General features: G+C 39.8%; 1 protein-coding gene across 3 annotated transcripts in view; it reads right to left on the reverse strand.

The window, feature by feature from the left end:
* Window positions 1–685: 685 nt before the first annotated feature.
* The window catches only part of MED14 (mediator complex subunit 14), a 53,214-nt gene continuing 36,204 nt past the window's right edge, over window positions 686–17,695 (reverse strand). Inside the window, exons 20-31 of one of the 3 annotated variants that reach the window (XM_063126528.1) lie at window positions 16,362–16,514; window positions 15,705–15,974; window positions 14,679–14,813; window positions 13,552–13,660; window positions 13,161–13,292; window positions 10,790–10,972; window positions 9,443–9,678; window positions 7,203–7,382; window positions 6,089–6,196; window positions 5,851–5,976; window positions 3,936–4,125; window positions 686–1,247 (exon numbers count right to left, since the gene is read on the reverse strand). In XM_063126528.1, coding sequence (XP_062982598.1) covers window positions 1,174–1,247; window positions 3,936–4,125; window positions 5,851–5,976; window positions 6,089–6,196; window positions 7,203–7,382; window positions 9,443–9,678; window positions 10,790–10,972; window positions 13,161–13,292; window positions 13,552–13,660; window positions 14,679–14,813; window positions 15,705–15,974; window positions 16,362–16,514 — 1,896 coding nt within the window. In that variant the 3' untranslated portion in view covers window positions 686–1,173. Of the gene's footprint in view, window positions 1,248–3,935; window positions 4,126–5,850; window positions 5,977–6,088; window positions 6,197–7,202; window positions 7,383–9,442; window positions 9,679–10,789; window positions 10,973–13,160; window positions 13,293–13,551; window positions 13,664–14,678; window positions 14,814–15,704; window positions 15,975–16,361; window positions 16,515–17,695 lie in introns of all 3 variants that reach the window. The other 2 variants (XM_063126526.1, XM_063126529.1) reach the window with 2 other exon arrangements.

Consider the following 17,695-nt stretch of genomic DNA (forward strand, 5'->3'; position numbering starts at 1 on the left):
CAACATGCTGGCACTAGATGTCCCAATGGTTGCCAGCGGAAGCAAGGAAAGACTGTGTAATAATGGTATTCCACACGGTAAGCAACTCTACAAGGTACAGCTGCCAAGTAGAATAGTCACCTCAGAGGCCGTTTCAAATAGCTTCCATGCAAAACCCTTAACTTGTAGAATGATCACAACAGAAAGAATGACTTTAAGTGCATATTGGTTACACTTAAATAGGACTTTTCCCTCCCCCCTCTCCTCCATGAAAAGGATTCCCTCCATTAAAAACTACTTGTTACTCCCCTGACTTTTAAATTAATTTCCCAAACAACACAGAATGCTGATTTTTAAAAGCTTACTCAGAAGGCCTCTTGAACACATGGGACTAGTTGTAGGGTGCTCTAGGCAGTTACCTACACTGTAACGCATTGCCTTATAACAAAAAAGATCAGCACAAAAAAAGTAGTGCATGCACATACACTCACACTTTCTACTTCCTTAGCCCAACTTCTAGGATAATAAATTGGTTGAGAAGGAACTGGGAATATCCTACAACTTAATTTGATGCACAGGGGAAGTTGTGCTATTAGGCAATGATATAATTATCCAGGAAACAGTACAACTTCACGCCATAGCAAGCAATTTAAGAGTACTTTCTTTAATATAAAATGTACACTTAAAGGGAGCACGCTTCTTTTTTTTAAAATCTAGTTTATTAAATATTGCTCTTGGGGGTTTACAACAAGCCCAATTTTTAAATGTTTCAAAGCAGTCATATTAAAATACAGCTTCAATATAAAGTTTGTCACAGTTTTACAGTATTCAAAAAATGACAGACCTGCCTTTAAAAAAAAGATTATTACACCAAGACATAAGAAAAACCATTTAAATAAACAAATTTGGCATTTTCATAATCTCTGTAGTATAAAACAGAATAAACTCTATTTACTGGCAAGCGGATACATAAATCTATTACGAGTTTGAAATGTCTCCTTAAAACATTATACAGAGCTCTGTACAAAAAAATCTGATGAAAGTGCATCCCTGAAAATAGGCCAATCCATTGTATTAGCTCTTTAAAAATGTGACACGTGAAAATGTCTCTTCCATTATATATGACTGAAGGCTTTATTTCAGAGAAATGTTTTTGCCGCTTCATCTCATTTTTACCCTTTCTTTAAAAATGGCCTATGGACGCCCACCAGGGGGCACTGTAAGGTTAGCCATTAAATCACGGACAGCTGCAAAGATTGTACATTCACCTAGAACAAGGGAAAGAAAGAGAAGTTAGCTAGAGAAGTTGAATTATGGCAGTGTTAAACTTGTTCTGAAGTCATTTCAATTTATCAACAGATGTACCACAACTCAAACTTTGCAAATATAAACAATTACACTCAGGCGCAACAGCAAACAAATAACTTCAATACCATAGAAAACTGCTTTATTCTAACCTACCAGAAATTGTGCAGCCAGCTAGTGTGAAAAATAAAAAAGTCAACATGTTTATAAAGCACAGGTTGCCCCACACTCTACGATAACCAGGCTACTGGGATTCCCCAAATGCAGCAAAACCCTCATGCAGCTAACAGAGTGGTGCAGAATGTTGGCCTCGAACCAAGGACACCTGAATTCAACCTTGTGCTTGGCCATGAAACTCTAGGTGGCTTTTAGTAAGTGCCTATTTCTCAGTCTATCATAACTCACATGGCTGTTAGAGGATAAAAATGGGAGAGCCCTCATATGTGCTGTCCCCTGTGCTCCTTGACACAAGAGCAGGATACAAACATGATTGTCCAAAGACTGAGCTGTGCAGTAGAGATGTATGCATTATATGCTACCACTACTATGGAAGAATCACTACTATTACTAGAATCTACTACGAATTAGTAGAATCTAGTATTAGAATAAAATCAAGTATTGTTAGTATCAGAAGAATTACTATGAGTAGAGAAAAGCAAGCAAATTGGTCAGCTTCTGCTAGCTGCTGGTTCACAGAAGGCATGCAGGAAAGGAAGCTGCCCCTGAGTGCTTGTTCTTGAACGATGAAGACCTAACCTTCAAACACAACATGGTTATTGACAGCACTCATATCGAGCAGTTCATAAAGTCTTCTCTTCCCTCAAAATAATAAACTTTTGGGCCTCAAGAGAAAAAGTTACTACTAAGAATAAGGAAGTACATTTCTGATATCACGGACACCAGGAATTCAACTTGTGTCAGCACACCATTCCACAAAAGCAGTTTACATTTTTAACAGCAACCTAACTTCGTCCATAGAGACCTGGAGACAAAGATCAACAAACACTTCAAAACAGCTCAGCCGGAATCTCCTTTGCTGAGAAAAAACTGTCACCAAACACTGTCCAACTGCTGGGTTTTGTTGTTAGCTCTTTTTAAGCTCTTTGTGAGGGTTTGATTCCACAGGGATATTTCTAGCAGACAATACATTACTTACATGTGCATTGTGCTTCATCTTACAATTTGAAAATGACAAAGCAGTGAAAAGTAGCGGTGGAGTCTTCTCTAAACTTGAGTTTAGAAGGCATACAGTTATTACCTTGATGCCGTTATATTTTAGAATAGTGCGACAAAAGATGTTGCAAGTTTAAAACCCCAAATGCCAATTCCAAGAACTTTTCTCAGTTTCAGTAAAGCCCCATGGGTGGTAGAGCCAGGTGAGCAATGCCTCGCTGGTAAAGAAAACGCTTGTTCAGTTATAGATAAAAGCTAGAACTGCATTTCCCTCCCACAAGCGTCAATGCTTACGTAGCTTTCTGGAGCATGCATGAATTATGGGTAGCATGCATGATATTCCAACTCCCAGCAATACACGGCATGGTTGTTGGATAACTCACCTTGAACCTTACACCCAGGTGGAAACACATGGCTAACCCTCCCAAAATCGCAGTTACCTCAGTGACGATCAGGGGTTTCAGGATGGAGTGTTACCAAAAGTAAAGGCAAGCATTTGAAGAGGCATCATCCACACCACTTCAATCCTATCAGCTGCTCCAGTGTAGTCAAAAGGTTTGTGTATCCACACAGTGCAGTTCTAGAATCAGTGCTCAAGTCTATGCTATAATACTACACTAGGAATTTGCTAGCATTGTTTTAAAAAAACAAACACCTTAGAAGCCAATATAATGATTTTAATTATTAAACCAATAAGCAGTTAGCAAGGATATTCTTGGAGGGGAGGAAATCTGCTGTGAAGAAGTGTCTTGGGTAAAGATTTCATACCCAAGAATAAAGCTGTTCCCCCCACAAAAAAAAATAAAAAAAATATCACTTTTCGAAAGTTTCTAACACTTTTATTAAAGGAAAAGTGAAACTGAATACAAAAGTTTCTCACAGAAACAAAGCAGGCAGCACAAGATAGAAGATACAGTCAAGGTGAGATGTTAGTCATGGGATACAGAAAGTATAAGCCAGTGCTGTAATGTGTTACTTTATGGAGTAATTTATAAGTAGTTCCATTTTCCTGGCCCCCAAGCTTTCCTCAGAGGAGTACAATTGAGAACAAAACAAGTAGTAAACCTTGTAACAGTAAAATTACAAGAAACGGGAAGACATATTCCTACAGTGCAAGATGACTAACAAGTAGTAGTTTTCACAGTAATATATACACAGGGCTCACATGACAATGCTTAAAATAGTGTAGATATAACTACAGTACTATGAGCCAAGCCACTGAGTGCATTATGTTTCCTTGGTCAATGTCATAAAGTCCATGTTGTGTCAATGATACAACCCTTCTGGCACCAGAGAGGTATATTCAACAATTTCTCACTAACATGCATTAACCTGAAACCAGTTTTTTGAGACTGTTTTTAATGAAACTGATAAAAACAAAGTAACACTAACGGTAAAGTGCAATTTAAAAACTTTAAAAGGTAGACTCTGTCCATTCAAGCATGCAGAAGATTTGACCTATTGGACATGTACAGTACCTGGCCGTGGTGAATTCAGTTCTGCAAACCTCTTTAGAATATTGCTAACCATCAGGGGAGCAGCAACTGAAGAGTTCTGCTGTCTGGGGATATCTGCCTGTTGTGTTGTACCTGAAGCCATATCGTAAATGATCGGGACAATTATGCTCATGGCTTCCTGTGAAACTGTTGTTTTCTGTGTTAGCTGAAGCTGTAAACAGAATAAAACACACAATGGAAATCACAGCAGTTTTGCAACTTATCTTCAATACAGAAATGATTGTCTTCGCCATTATCATACAAACTGGTGCTATTTCTTTATTACACAAATTTGAATTTACTCCTCCTTTCTTAGCCCAACAGAAAAAAATAAAGTTGATATAAAAGGCTATGCAAATCCAAATCTGAAATTAGAACCACTTCAAAATGACAATTAAATCAAACTATGCCAAAGATTTGGTTAAGTGCACCTCTTTGCATTTTCTAATTTACTTATTGGGTCTTCTGGGGTAATACATGAACATAATTTTTACAACATACACTATCTGGTAGTTCAATAGGGAAACTTAGAAATAAGTACTCAGTTATGTGTTGTCTGATATTATGGAGTGGCATAAAGGTCTTAAGAATTAAAAAAAATATCTAAGTCCATGTTGGTTTTAATCACTGACAATAGTAATAGGCATCTTTACACAAGAAAACCTCCAAAGCCATGTATTTTATAAAAAGGTAGGTGCTTTTTACATAGTGTCCAGAAAAGAAAGAAGTTAACAAGACAAGTCAAAAACAGCACCCTGCTTCCAGAGAAACTAACTGTTGGAGTAGTTGCAAAGAATCATGTTTTAGTCCCAACCTCTTACAAGGGAAACAATGCAATGCAGTACAGAATTAGCCATACGTAAGCCTAAATGAAGCAAGGGGCTTAAGAACACCTATCTCTTGTTATATTTTATGGCTTTCCTAGTATAATCCAGAACCTACTAATTCAACTTACTGACCTAGTTTGCACATAATGCTAGCCCATGGTTTATTTAACCCATGGTTCATTGCCCTATGCAGGGTTTGTCTGGCAGATGATCAAACAAACTGTGGTTTGTTTTCTCAACCCTTGGGTTGTTTGTTTCCCTCTTCCTTCATCTGCTCCCTCACTGTACCCCAAATCCCTTTGCGGAGCGGTAATGCATGTAGAGTGGCTCGGTTATTTAAACCACTCTTGCCCACTCCTGTAACCTGGTGAAACAACATATGAACAACACACATTTCTGGTTTCACACATAATAACAGCCCATGGTTTAAACAATCTAGAATTCACAAGCCAATAACAAACCATGTATTCTCTTTCTGAGTTGTTCATGATTAACACACTATGGTTTCTTTCTGCAGACATTTTCACACATCATGACAACCCAGAATTAAACACATCATGAGTTAGCGTTATGTGCAAACCAGGCCATTGATTCCAATGGGTATGAATAATATAGACCCAGTTCACTTGTAACTGTGGCAAATTATGGTTAATTAATTAACCCACAAATTAATTGACCTTTGCTCTGTGAGTGCTGCTTCCACTTTACATAATCAACTTTTGATCAGCCTGACCGTAGGTTGAGTCATGATGTGTGACTCCAGACACTATGGCTTAATCAAAGATTAAACATGATTAACCCATAGTGTCTGGATTTGCATGTTATGAATCAACCTACAATTAGAGGTTGATTATGCTAATTGGAAGAGACACAGCAAATTGTGGGTTAATTAATTAATCCATGATTTGCCACTGTTGCGTCATAATGTAATCAGATAACCCAATTCCTACTTTACGTAAAGCTGAAGGCTGATGGAAGTCATATTTAGACTATCCCTTACAACTCAATATTACAGTGTCATAGACCAACAAACATGGAATAATCAAATCTGATTCAACTGGTCTACTTACAAAGAACAACATTTTGGATTTCAGTACAACTGCAGGTGTTCCTGGAGGTGCAATTGGTGGAGCACTTGGAGGAATTGTCAAACAAAACTGTACATTCCATTTCAGCTGGCTTGCCTGATCAGGAAACTGTTTTAATAAAATATGCACCAGAAACAGAAAGATAAATAATCCAGTATGAGCTTTGGAGAGAGAAAAAAAAAACCCATATAATTTTGCAATAAGGGTAAAACAAACTTACCAGCTCTAGTTTCATAATGTGTACACAGTCCCGGAGAATATGCGTCGGTGCCCCTAGCAGCTTTGTAAAAGCTATTAAAGTGTTGGCTTTGAAGGGTGGCCCTGCAACCTACAGTAAATACAGTATGTTATCAGTATTTCATTACACAGCCCCATGATATACTGCATAGCTTCTTTGATCCTATTCTTAACGCATGCCATAAGCCATACTGAAATCAAGACCACCAATCAAGACCACTAACAGCACAAGGATGATAATTTTCTTTCTGGCCATTCTCACAAAACATTGGGGAACTGAACTTCCTCAACAACATGAATGCTAGAAAATTAGATGGAAACACTTAGTAGCCCAGTTAATGAGTAGCCCAAGCAGCGTGGCTCTATCCCACATCAGTTCAAGGACATATAAAGTAGTGAAAACATATGAAATATCTAGGGAGCTGCTGCACTGCCATGAGGATGCCCTGCATGACTTTGTTATTCCACATGAATCATGTATAATGGGATTAGTTAGAGACCAGAGGAGATCTGGTGGGGTTTGTAGTTGTTAGAGGAACACATTTCATTCATGTCTCCCTGTTTCTCACCCTGGACCACTGACTTCTGCATTGTCTATGAAAATCAGTGTAAACCATCTGCCAGTGTGGTGTAGTGGCTAAAATGTTGGACTGGGAATCAGGAGATCCAGGTTCTAGTACCCACTTGGCCATGGAAACCCACTGGGTGACTTTGGGCCAGTCACAGACTCTCAGCCCAATCCACCTCACAGGGCTGTTGTTGTGAGGATAAAATGGAGAGGAGGATTATGTACACCGCCTCGGGTTCCTTGGAGGAAAAAAGATGGGATATAAATGCAATCATAAATAAATAAATCTCTTTCAGACTGTCTATGAAAATCACAGCCCTCCCACAACTTCATTCTCCTACTCCCCTATAATATCCCACAGGATCCCTCCCCTTCAATTTTGCAAGGTTAATTGTGTGTTTAATTTTGTTTACGTACTAATCCTGCTTAATTAATTCAATTCCATTTATATTTTCCAAGAGTAAGTCTGTTAATCAAGGAGCAGTTAATCAAGGATTAAGTTAGTAATAAAATAAGATGAAGTACATACTCTGGTTTCAAAGAATTTCTCCAAAACTTGCAATTCTTCTTGTTTCCATTGCCCTGCAGTTTCAGGTAACACTTTCAGTTGCAATGTCTGGTTAGTTTTTGGGTTGAGGGCAACTCTACATTTCAGGGCATCTGTCTTGAACATTATCACACCTGGTTCATTGGAGTTGATGAGCTGCAGCTGTTTAAAAACACACACCAATGGATCTGATTGGAACATAAAATATAAGCTCTTTCCCCCACTATTATACCCTGAACAAGGACAGCTGATTTGGTCTGAAGATGACCTGTAGGCAACTTAATGATGGCTGCATGAAGTCTCTCCTCTGTGCCCACAAATACCATTCTCACACAGAATTAAAGCTCCCCTCTAAGCAAGTGTTCGCTTTGAAGAAGTAGCTTACTCAGTTTTAATTACTTTTGAAGATGCATATACCACTTGTGTATACTTTATATTGACACAGCAGGACACATTATCTGTTTAAAGCCCTGCCCCATCCGCTACGAGCTAAGTACGCTTCTTCTTCAGAGCACATGAACAGCCTTAATAAGTAACCCAATGGATCTTTTCAGTCAGTATTTCTGCCTCTAACAAGTCAGTTTGAGATGCTTAAGAAGTAAATAATCATCTTAGATCACTAATGGAATATAATTTTATATGTTTCAGCCTCACTAGAAAAGATTTGAAGTGGGGATGGAAATAAGGAAATATGAGTGCTTCATCCTTTTTCCTTGGGACTTCATGTGTAGTCTTCATTGCTGCATGTGAAGACTTCATGCTCTCCTCCTCTGGAGATAACCTTTCTACTTCTCTCCCATGGATTAACAAAGGCAAGCAAGAGCTGGAAGAGATCTTTGTGTTACAGCTTCTTTAAACTCCTGTCATTTCTGTTCCATTCTTCTATAGCCTCATTATACCCCTCCTCTTGTAGCCAACATTTCTACTACAGTTCTGCCCTCTCCTTTATTAATACATGGCACATGGTCTATAATTATGGAAAGTCTATGTCATTAACAACATCTCAAAATGAGAGAGGCCATATTTGTCCTTATAGGACTGGGAAGTAAGGGAAATTGATGGCTTTGTTATTGGAAGTATTCCCCTATTCCAAATGGGAAATGGAGTTTCTAATAACTAAAGGAAGTAGCATTTAGATTCACATCTCCAGTGTGGAAAAATAATAATCCAAAACTCAACCATAAAATATCTCTTTCTCTACTCCTATTTAGAAAGATCTTTTAAGACTTTAAAGCACCCACTCCCTATTCCCCACAGACCCCAATTTTGCCCTCCAAACCTTGAGATATGCTGATATAATCCCTATTTTCCTTATGGGGAATGCATCCTGATAGTCTCTTGGTGATATTAAGCAAGTAATGTAACTGAGCCAAATGCTGGACCAAGTTTTTCCAAATATAAACTCTAAACAAGGAGTTTTCAATCTTGCATTCTGAGGGATCTGGGGATTCTTCCCTGAGAAGACTGGTAATGAACAAGGTGCATTTGACCACCTTGGAAGACAGTGATATATTCTAGGCGCACTCTTTGTTTGCAAGAGGTGACAATCATCCCCAACAGCAGCCACACAAGCTAAAAGTGCACCCTAGAATTCTCTGCAGTATTCCTAAAGCTTTTAAAACTTGATTTTGTTCTGACTTTATACTGTTAGTTTTACCCTACCCAGTGCCTGTTTACCTACCCTACCCTGTGCCTGTTTGCTTTCTCTTCCCCTCCTTATTGTTTTATCATGGTTTTATTAGAATGTAAGCCTATGCGGCAAGGTCTCGCTATTTACTGCTTTACTCTGTACAGCACCATGTACATTGATGGTGCTATATAAATAAATAAATAAATAAATAATAATAATAATAATAATAATAATAATAATAATATTCAGGATCCCACAACCCATGTGCAAGCATTTCTTGGCAGACATGCAGTAGAAAGTATTCCCTATGGATAGCAATTTTAAATCACTGTCTTAAAACTTCAGCAGTGTGGCAAACCAACTATATACAGTTAATACACCACAGTCCATTTCACACTTCTCTTTAAAAGCATAATGATAAACCCCCTATTGTGTTTAAATGGTTTTCAACCCTTAACAAAAAGTTAGCTTCTCAAAACGCAGACGTTATATTGTAAATGAGCCACACAACACAAACTCGGGGAATAATATATTTAAAGTTTTGCACTCTAGTGACTGCCTAAGGAAGTAAACATTTGTGATCTTTCAGTACCGTCTCTTGCTGGATAATCCTTTGGAGGTGCCGTCTCATAATAACTGATCCTAAGAAACGTTCAAGTGGAGAGCAGAGATAGCTTCCAGCCAGTCCTGGCATGAGCCCAGGGGTTGGAGAGGGCAGCAGAAGAATGTTCAAGGCACTGTGAGTGAGGATTGTGGGTATGGATGCAGCCCAAGAACGGTGAGGTAGTTTACGAGGCGGCGGCATGTTTGTTGGCATTGCTTGGGAACCTAGTAGAAGTAAGAAAAATCACACTTCATTCCCCATGTCTAGGGATGCATGATTAGTTGCCGCGCTAGAGAAATGTCAAGAAAAATTGGGATATGGGCCAACAATGACCATCCTCAACTCACCCCCCAGGAGTTGCCTAACAATGCTCAAATTTTGGAGGATTGGGAGAGATGCCATGCAAGGCAGCTTGGGAGAAGGGCTGACATGAAAGCCTCAGCAGAATCCGTACAAGCGTTGGCATTATTCGGTACCATAGAGGCATTAGCAAATGATTAATATTAATACATATTAGCAAATTTTAAAGTTGTAGCTAAAAAGTGGCAAGTAGATGCCATTTCTGACATTGTTGATATTGCAGCTTTCCACCTTCTAGAAGTTTGAAAACTAATGCAAGAGTAGTTCTAGTAGCTTTGTTAATGACTCTGTACATCCAAATTTGTAGCATGAAAAGGGGAAATTATTGTTATTGATCTTTCCTATTTGCAGATGTGATTATCTGAAGCTAAACCTGATACCTGGACTCCCTGTATCTGAATCCTTCCCAACAAAAAGTTAATACACTAAACAGCATATGAAGTAAGTGAGAAGTGAAAGCAAACCCTTGTTCTTTCTCTAGCCAAGAATTCAGAATGAGAAAATTCTGAGAATTCAGAATGACCTAGGATGAGAAAACCTGCCAAGGTAACACCCAACTCTCCCACCAAGATATACCAGGCAGTTATCCAAGTGTGCAAATAAGTCTCGCACTCTCTATATAGAGGTGAGATACTACAAATCCTGGATGATAGTCAAGATGCACGAGTTTCGCTTAATGTGTGGGAACATAGACCAGTATTAAAAACTATATTTAAAGTATCTTTGGAACTTGGTTACGTTCCAAAGACTAAGGAGCAGTTGACTGTGTCAAATCCAACTTGTAATTGAGAGGATTAGTTACCCAGACCAAGTCACTCAGACCAGTATCCCAGAGTTCAGGTAATTGTATAAGTCCAACTTGGAACTCTCAACAAGAAGGTTCTGTAGTGAAATACTGAATAGGATTGTATATCCACTTCCTTTAATGGCAAGAGACTTGGCCTCTTCTTGAAACCCACTATTGGTATTACGTACTTGTTCCGGCTCGTGGGGAATGAGAGGCATCTGGTATTGGGGAATGTAAGGAAGGGTTGGCTGGTGACATTCCAGGCATACGTGCTGCTGGAGAGGGACCAGAGACCTGAGGCGAGCCTGGCCAATTCCCTGCACGTTGATTAGGGGACATCATGGTGTACGGTGAGCTAGGATCTATTGTACCTAAGGAAGTTACAAAAATTTGAAGATGACTTTCTCTGAGAGGAATAAAAACATAAGTACTACATGTACACCAGAACAATACCGCATCTATAAACTTCCTAAGACCTAAAACACAACACAGAAAAACATACCCTGACCATTTACAACTGTTTTAAGGATTGAATATTTAAACGAAATGGTTTAATACTTGGTCCCTGATAAAGGATCTCCCTACTTCTGTGGTACACTCTGCTTACCGCAGATGTCTTCTGGACATGAGGGGAAAACAAAATAAAAGGCTTGCTTGTTCCAGTGTTTCTAATTAAAGTTCTCAAACAAGATCCAAAATGAGCCCATTTCTTGCACATCTACTGTACATAATATGGCACCATTTCTTTTATTTAATACACACATATTCCGTCTTTTCAAGTAACTGCCCAAGGCACGTTAAAGCATTAAAATTGTAAAACCACCACAAGATATAAATAGCAATAAAAGCAGTAAAACAAGCAATAAAAATTGAAACACATCAGGAAAGGCCAAAGAGAATAAAATAGTTCTTATGAGGCGCGCCTAAAGGAGAGCAACCTATGTACCAGATGAGCCTTCCTGGGTCAAATGTTTGAGTTACCACAACTGAAGATGCCCAATAACCACCTGCCTAATCTCTGAAGGATGTGGCACTCCGAGCAGGGCTTCTGGTAGTGATTTCATTGAACAGGCAGATTCTTGAGGGAAGAGGTGATCATTCAGGTACTCAGGACCACAACCTGGCCATTTAGCATTTTGAATTGAGCCCAGGAACACACTGGGACACAGTTCAGACATAATAGTAAACCATAGCTAAGTGTTACAGGAATGATCCTGCTCAAGGCTTGGGCTCACAAGCTCCCACCTATCTAGCACAATTCTGAGGAAATTAGAAGCATCCACTTCCTGGTTTCATCTAACTGCAGTTTGTTGTTACATCCACTCTGGCAAGTGTGAAGCTAGTTTAAACTATGGTTTATTGAAACAAGCCAAGTTCCACAGTTCAATTTTGGTTTCTTTCAAGAAACCATAGTTTAAAGTAACTACACTTTGGCCCAGTTCAGATGTAATGGCCATGTTTGGAGTTAACACTAGACTATGCTTTAGTCCTTGCAAATGAGCCGCAGATTCATCTACTCTCTCCTCCCCTCCTCCTCTGGCACAACTTCCATTTCAGCTAACTCTAGTTTCTCATTATATCTGAACAGGGACAAAACTATGACTAGTTTTAACTATGTCTTCTCAGAACAAGCCAACTTCAAATTATTGTTCAAGATCCTGGCTCATTCAGAAAAGTCATATTTTTTCTGTCCCCCTTGCCACAGTTGCGCTAATTCGCTCTTTCTCTATATCACAGTTACATACCCATACATGGTGCTGCAGTAGCCATTTAAATGCACATCTGTGATACAGCATAAGAGCGAGTTAGAACTACCGCAATAAGGGAAATAACTGGAACTGGCTACTGCAGCATCACCTATGGGTTTAAAGGGGGAAATCCCGGGTGCCAAAAGGGGGTGGCATCTGTAAAAATCCTTGGAAAAGGTAGTTTACAAGCTCATATTTCAAATGTGTAAATTAATGCTATAATTCACTGTTCCCATCCCTATCACACTAGTGTTGCAATGAAGTTGCAATGAATCTCGGAGATGCAGACTGAAGCTGCTGGGATTACATCTAGTGAAAAGAGGAAAACTAAGGTTGACGCTAAAAAACCTGCCTACGAATCCAAGAAATTTCTGTTCTTGTAAGTGGGAAAAGGACTGTACACATCTACAAAAGGCCAGGATCCTTCTTTTCAGATAATCTTTTTATCCTGGAAGGGATCAATATTGCTGATAAAGCTTGATCTCCAAAACTGATAGTAGTATCGGGTAGTCTTAGAGATTTGGGAGGCTATCCCACCCCACCTTGTAAGGAATTCAAAGCTATTTGCTCCAGTTTTTCTCATTTGTGATGTTAGGGGATGGTTAAAGCAGAATTCTGTCAGCAGCCGTTCCTCCTGATTACATAAGAGTACAAGCCAGGTGTACTGGAGAACTGCTTGCTGCCATTTCAGAGTCTGCATCTCAACCAAGAACAGAGTAGTGGCCTTTCCCAGACACATAAGTGTTTGCTTTGCGATATCTGAAATGTTCCATTTTTCATCAGTACTTAGCTGTACAAGGCATGGGCTTACCATGTGGGCTGGCAAAGTTTGTATTTTGTCCCATTGTGATTCCAAGAGGTGAAGGAGAAGGAGTTGGGACAAATGATGCCGGTGATGGTGCTCTTAATGCACCACTTGGAGAGTTTGCAGCATGCAGAGTTCCTAAAGGGTGGGATTCAAAACAGCCATTACGTCACATGGTTTTGTATCCTGACTTCTACGGAAGCCATTAACCATAGTTTCCCAGTTCAGATATAATGAGAAACTACAGCTTACTGAAGACTTCCTGGTCTGCTTGTTCACTTAAAGGGAGGAGCAAAGATGCTATGTGCACAGGCACGAGGCTCATTCACATCTCGGCTTACTAAGCAGAGATATGGTCATTCAAATGCAGCAAAGGTTTAATAGAAAGCCACCTTACCTGGGGACTGTGTGAGCATCATGGAAGGTGATTGGGTAACATTACTGTGGTAGGATGTGGGGGGTGATGTCAAAGGATAAGCCCCTGGTGCTCCTGTCTGTTTTGAAGACTGCTGAAATGAGAAAATGATTAAATATGTATTTCAACAATTCGACTTCTTAAGATCTAACTTCATCTGACTTCACCAAAGCTCATCAAATTGGCAGAACACAGTCATAATAAGGGTTTCCATATCTAGTGAATAACATTTTCCTTCATACCATTGGATCATGGATGATTGATGAACCACTAGCTCATATCCACTCTCTTCAAACTCTCAGAATCGGGCTTTGCTTCTAAGAGCTTTTTTTCCTTTTTATTATTTTTAGGTCTGCTATGTGGTCTTGTCCTCTACTGCTTCTAGCCAGCATAAGTGTAACACCAACATCCATTCTAATCTACTCTAAAAAAAATACAGTCAGTTCTCATATGGGCCAGCTGATCTGTAAAGCAACCAGGCAACACTGCCTTACTCATTAGAAGTAGTGGTCCATCAAACTCAGTATTGTCTATGTTGAATGACAGCAGTTCTCCATATCCCTACCTGGAAATCCCAGGGATCAAACTTGGGACTTTCTACCACTGAGCAACAGCCCTACCTCATTAGCAGCCATCATCGCTCCAGACTACACTACGCGCACACACTGGTCAACATGACAGACGGTGCAATCCTTTGGAGAAAGTCAACAGCTTCCGAAACTAGATGCTGTCAACTATCCAATGCACTCAACGGCTTCTGAAACCAGAGGCTGGGAGCATGGAGGCAATCCTCACCTCGGTATTCCGTTCGCCCTGCAGTTTTGGCTAGACGGACAATTTTGCCTGTCTAGCCTGGGAGATTCAGCGCGCCCGGGGGGGGGGGGGGACCACGCAGCACATAGAAAGCTGTGTAACAAGGCTTCCATGGTCACCTCCTCTCCCTTGACCCCATTTTCCAGTTTCCAAATGTGGAGACAGAAGAATAGAGGCAGCTACAAGGGGGCAGGGGGCGTAGTATTGCACCCTAATCGTAGAGGCTTAATCTAGAATTGCACCTTGGTTTTCTAAGTTTGCACAAGCATATGCATGCACGCACATACAAAAAATACCTGCTGCTGAGGCTGAAGTTGTGATATCAATGAATCCATCATGTCACCTCCAATAGGAGATGGTGGATTATCATCTTCATTGACAGATCGCCTTCGTGCATCCTGATTGCTGTCAACGAACATGTTCAGGAACGTCTATAGATATAGAGTATTCAGATTTATGAGCCAACTTGTTTTCCCATTATGTCTGTCAAACATAGACCAATCTTAGTAGCAATAGTCAATAATTCTATAACTATATAAGCATTTCCAGAATGTACAGCAGAACCTCACTAAATCTCCCTAGATTAAAATATAAAGCTGTTGAATTTCATTTCACGATACAATCAGAAGGTATAAATCCGTCTGAAGGGTTGGTGTTCGCCACTGACAAATCAGCAGCCCTTTTAATTTAAACCTTTACCAAAACAAGCCATTCTATAATTAAAAACAATGGTATCCAGCCCAGAAGCAAGCAGAAAAGCTGGTTTGATAATATCTGCTGCACTGTCCAAAACTTGCACTTACAAATGCACAAAACTCAAAACACTCAAGTTTTTAGAACAAGATCATGAATAAAAAGATTGCCAATTCATTCTAATCCTAGAATGGTCCATCCAGCTCAGAGCTGTCTACCCTGCCTTGCAGCAGCTCTCCAAAATCTCTGGCAGGAATTTAGTCTCTCCTGTTACCTGGGTGCTTAAATAGAGATGCTGAGCATTTAACTTGGGACTTCATACATACAAAACATGTGCTCTGCTATTGAGCTATGGGCCACTCCTGCATTGGCTTTGAGTAGCCACATTCACAGAAAGCCAGTGGTCTGAAGGATATACCCACAGTCAACACCCTCATTATATCCTAAAAAGATAGGTCAGAATATTGAATTCCCTTAGAACTGCACAAGTTAGTAGCCTAAAAATGAATTGAGAAGGACTCCAACAGTCAACTGCAATCAAAGGGCTTTTCAGCTTTCTGAAATATCAATGGGAGCTCACCCACAACCCACTAATTATACTGCACAATAAATATACAAAGAGCAGTTACCTTTAGTCCTGGTGCAGGGTAAAAGCCTTCCACAATTTTACTATTGTCAAAAAGACTATATGCTCCATCACGAATTGCCACAACCCCACGGCTCTGGCAGTAAATGTCAATGCAATACATATTCCTAAAGGCCAGCCTGATGTGTGTGGGTGATTGAGGCAGAATTGAGAAACACTGGTAGGCTGTGTTGGTACGTTGTGTCAATCCCAGCATCGGCACGGTCGGGAGCTTATTGATAGCGTTCAATGGAGCCTGAGTATCGTACAAAACCTGCAAAACAAGGATAGTCTTGGTTCACAACAGCGAGCCAAATATAGCTAGCCTTCGTCTACAACCAACATAAATGGTGCTTTCCAATTGTTTTTTGTTTTATTTTTCACCTTGGATGAGATCCTGCTGGCGTATTTATTGGGCACTAAATGTTCTCATCACCATTTCCCCACTAAGGATTTTGTTTTCCAGAGCAACCTCTTAATTGCAGACTAAATACAAAATAAATGATCTTACAAGATTGCTCTTTCTACATCCCCACGAAAATCATGATATTCTCTTGTGGGAAATGATACCCTTGCTGACTAGTAACAGACCTGTCCTTCAGTGCGTTTTGCATTTCACATGAAATGTTTCTCTTTCAAGGAAGAAAAAAAAGTGAGTCACCTGTAACAATTGGACAACATTTGGTGATTTATTGAACATCTCCTGGAGCTGGTGCAGGATAGTATTGTGACAGTTACTGCAACCTGAGTTTGGTCCAACTGTTCCTAGTGATATGTGGAACTTCTGATGAGCCGAGTTCCACTGAATGCTGATCTATAAGTACAAAGAAGAGCATTAGAAAATATCATCCAATGACAAAGAAAAACAACTCACAAGACTGTGAATGCACGCATGGAGTCTTGTATGAACACTCAAGAGAATTTTTAAAAACACATATTTCATGATATTTCTTTAAAAGTAGGGCAAAAATAATTTATATCTTCAAAATACTGCCGCCTCGGATACTTCTCTAATCGACAAAGGTTCAGCTGCCCAGAGTTTATCTTCAGGGAGGAAGGACCAGAGGTCAGTGTTACAGCACGTGCTTTGCATGCAGGAAGTCCCAGGTTCAATCTCTGGCACATTAAGGATCTCATGTAACATGGTTGGTGAAGACCTCCGTAATTACTATGCATTTCTTTACCTATGAAGCTTTATTATATATTTAGGTGCTGTTATGCTTGGTGATCCCACCTTTACATGCTCAGCATTCTGAAAATGCCATTAAGAAGACAACCACTCCCACTCAGGCTGCGCTCAAACACCACTGTTAAACTTGATTCATTGTGCTCAGAGTTCTACCCTCCTGCCTTGTGGAACTGAACAGCCCTATATTCTGAAGGGGTGGGATGGAGACTCATCTGTCTCTTCTAGAGGCCAGACAAAATCCCACTATTCCCACCCACCCCAGATTAGATAATATCGTGAATGTTTATGTTTATTCCAACATGAATGCAACCAAGGCAGGGAAATTGCCCACACTTATTCTTTGCTCTTCTTGGGATAAACATGTGACTTGTTGAAATGTTTATGTAGTTGATGTACTTAAGTAGATGCCTTAGCAATACTTTGGTAAAAGTTACTGTGGCTATTGGAAATGTAAGCTACATTTTGAGTCAGCTGTTATTTGTCCCAACACAAGATTCAGAACCCAAATTCTAGACATCAACAGAAATTGTATTATTTTACATTTTTAAAAAGAGGATTAAGTAATTCATAGCATGCTTTTAAAAACTGCTGCATAAATGCTGCCCTAAAGCATCAGAGGCACTGAGGTAGGTCACTGGTAATGCCAAACATTCATCTGGCACTTTGTTTGGAATGAGCCCCGTGCTTATGCACTCTGCCTCTCAACCTCCTTCCACAGCTTGCATAATCTTCTTGGCTTGTGGTCAACCATAGTTTGCCATTTCATCTGAAACAGGAAACCACAGTTTGCAGGTTTAGCTGTAAAG

Source organism: Elgaria multicarinata, chromosome 5 (genome assembly GCF_023053635.1).
Source record: "Elgaria multicarinata webbii isolate HBS135686 ecotype San Diego chromosome 5, rElgMul1.1.pri, whole genome shotgun sequence".
Classification (NCBI taxonomy): Eukaryota; Metazoa; Chordata; class Lepidosauria; order Squamata; family Anguidae; genus Elgaria; species Elgaria multicarinata.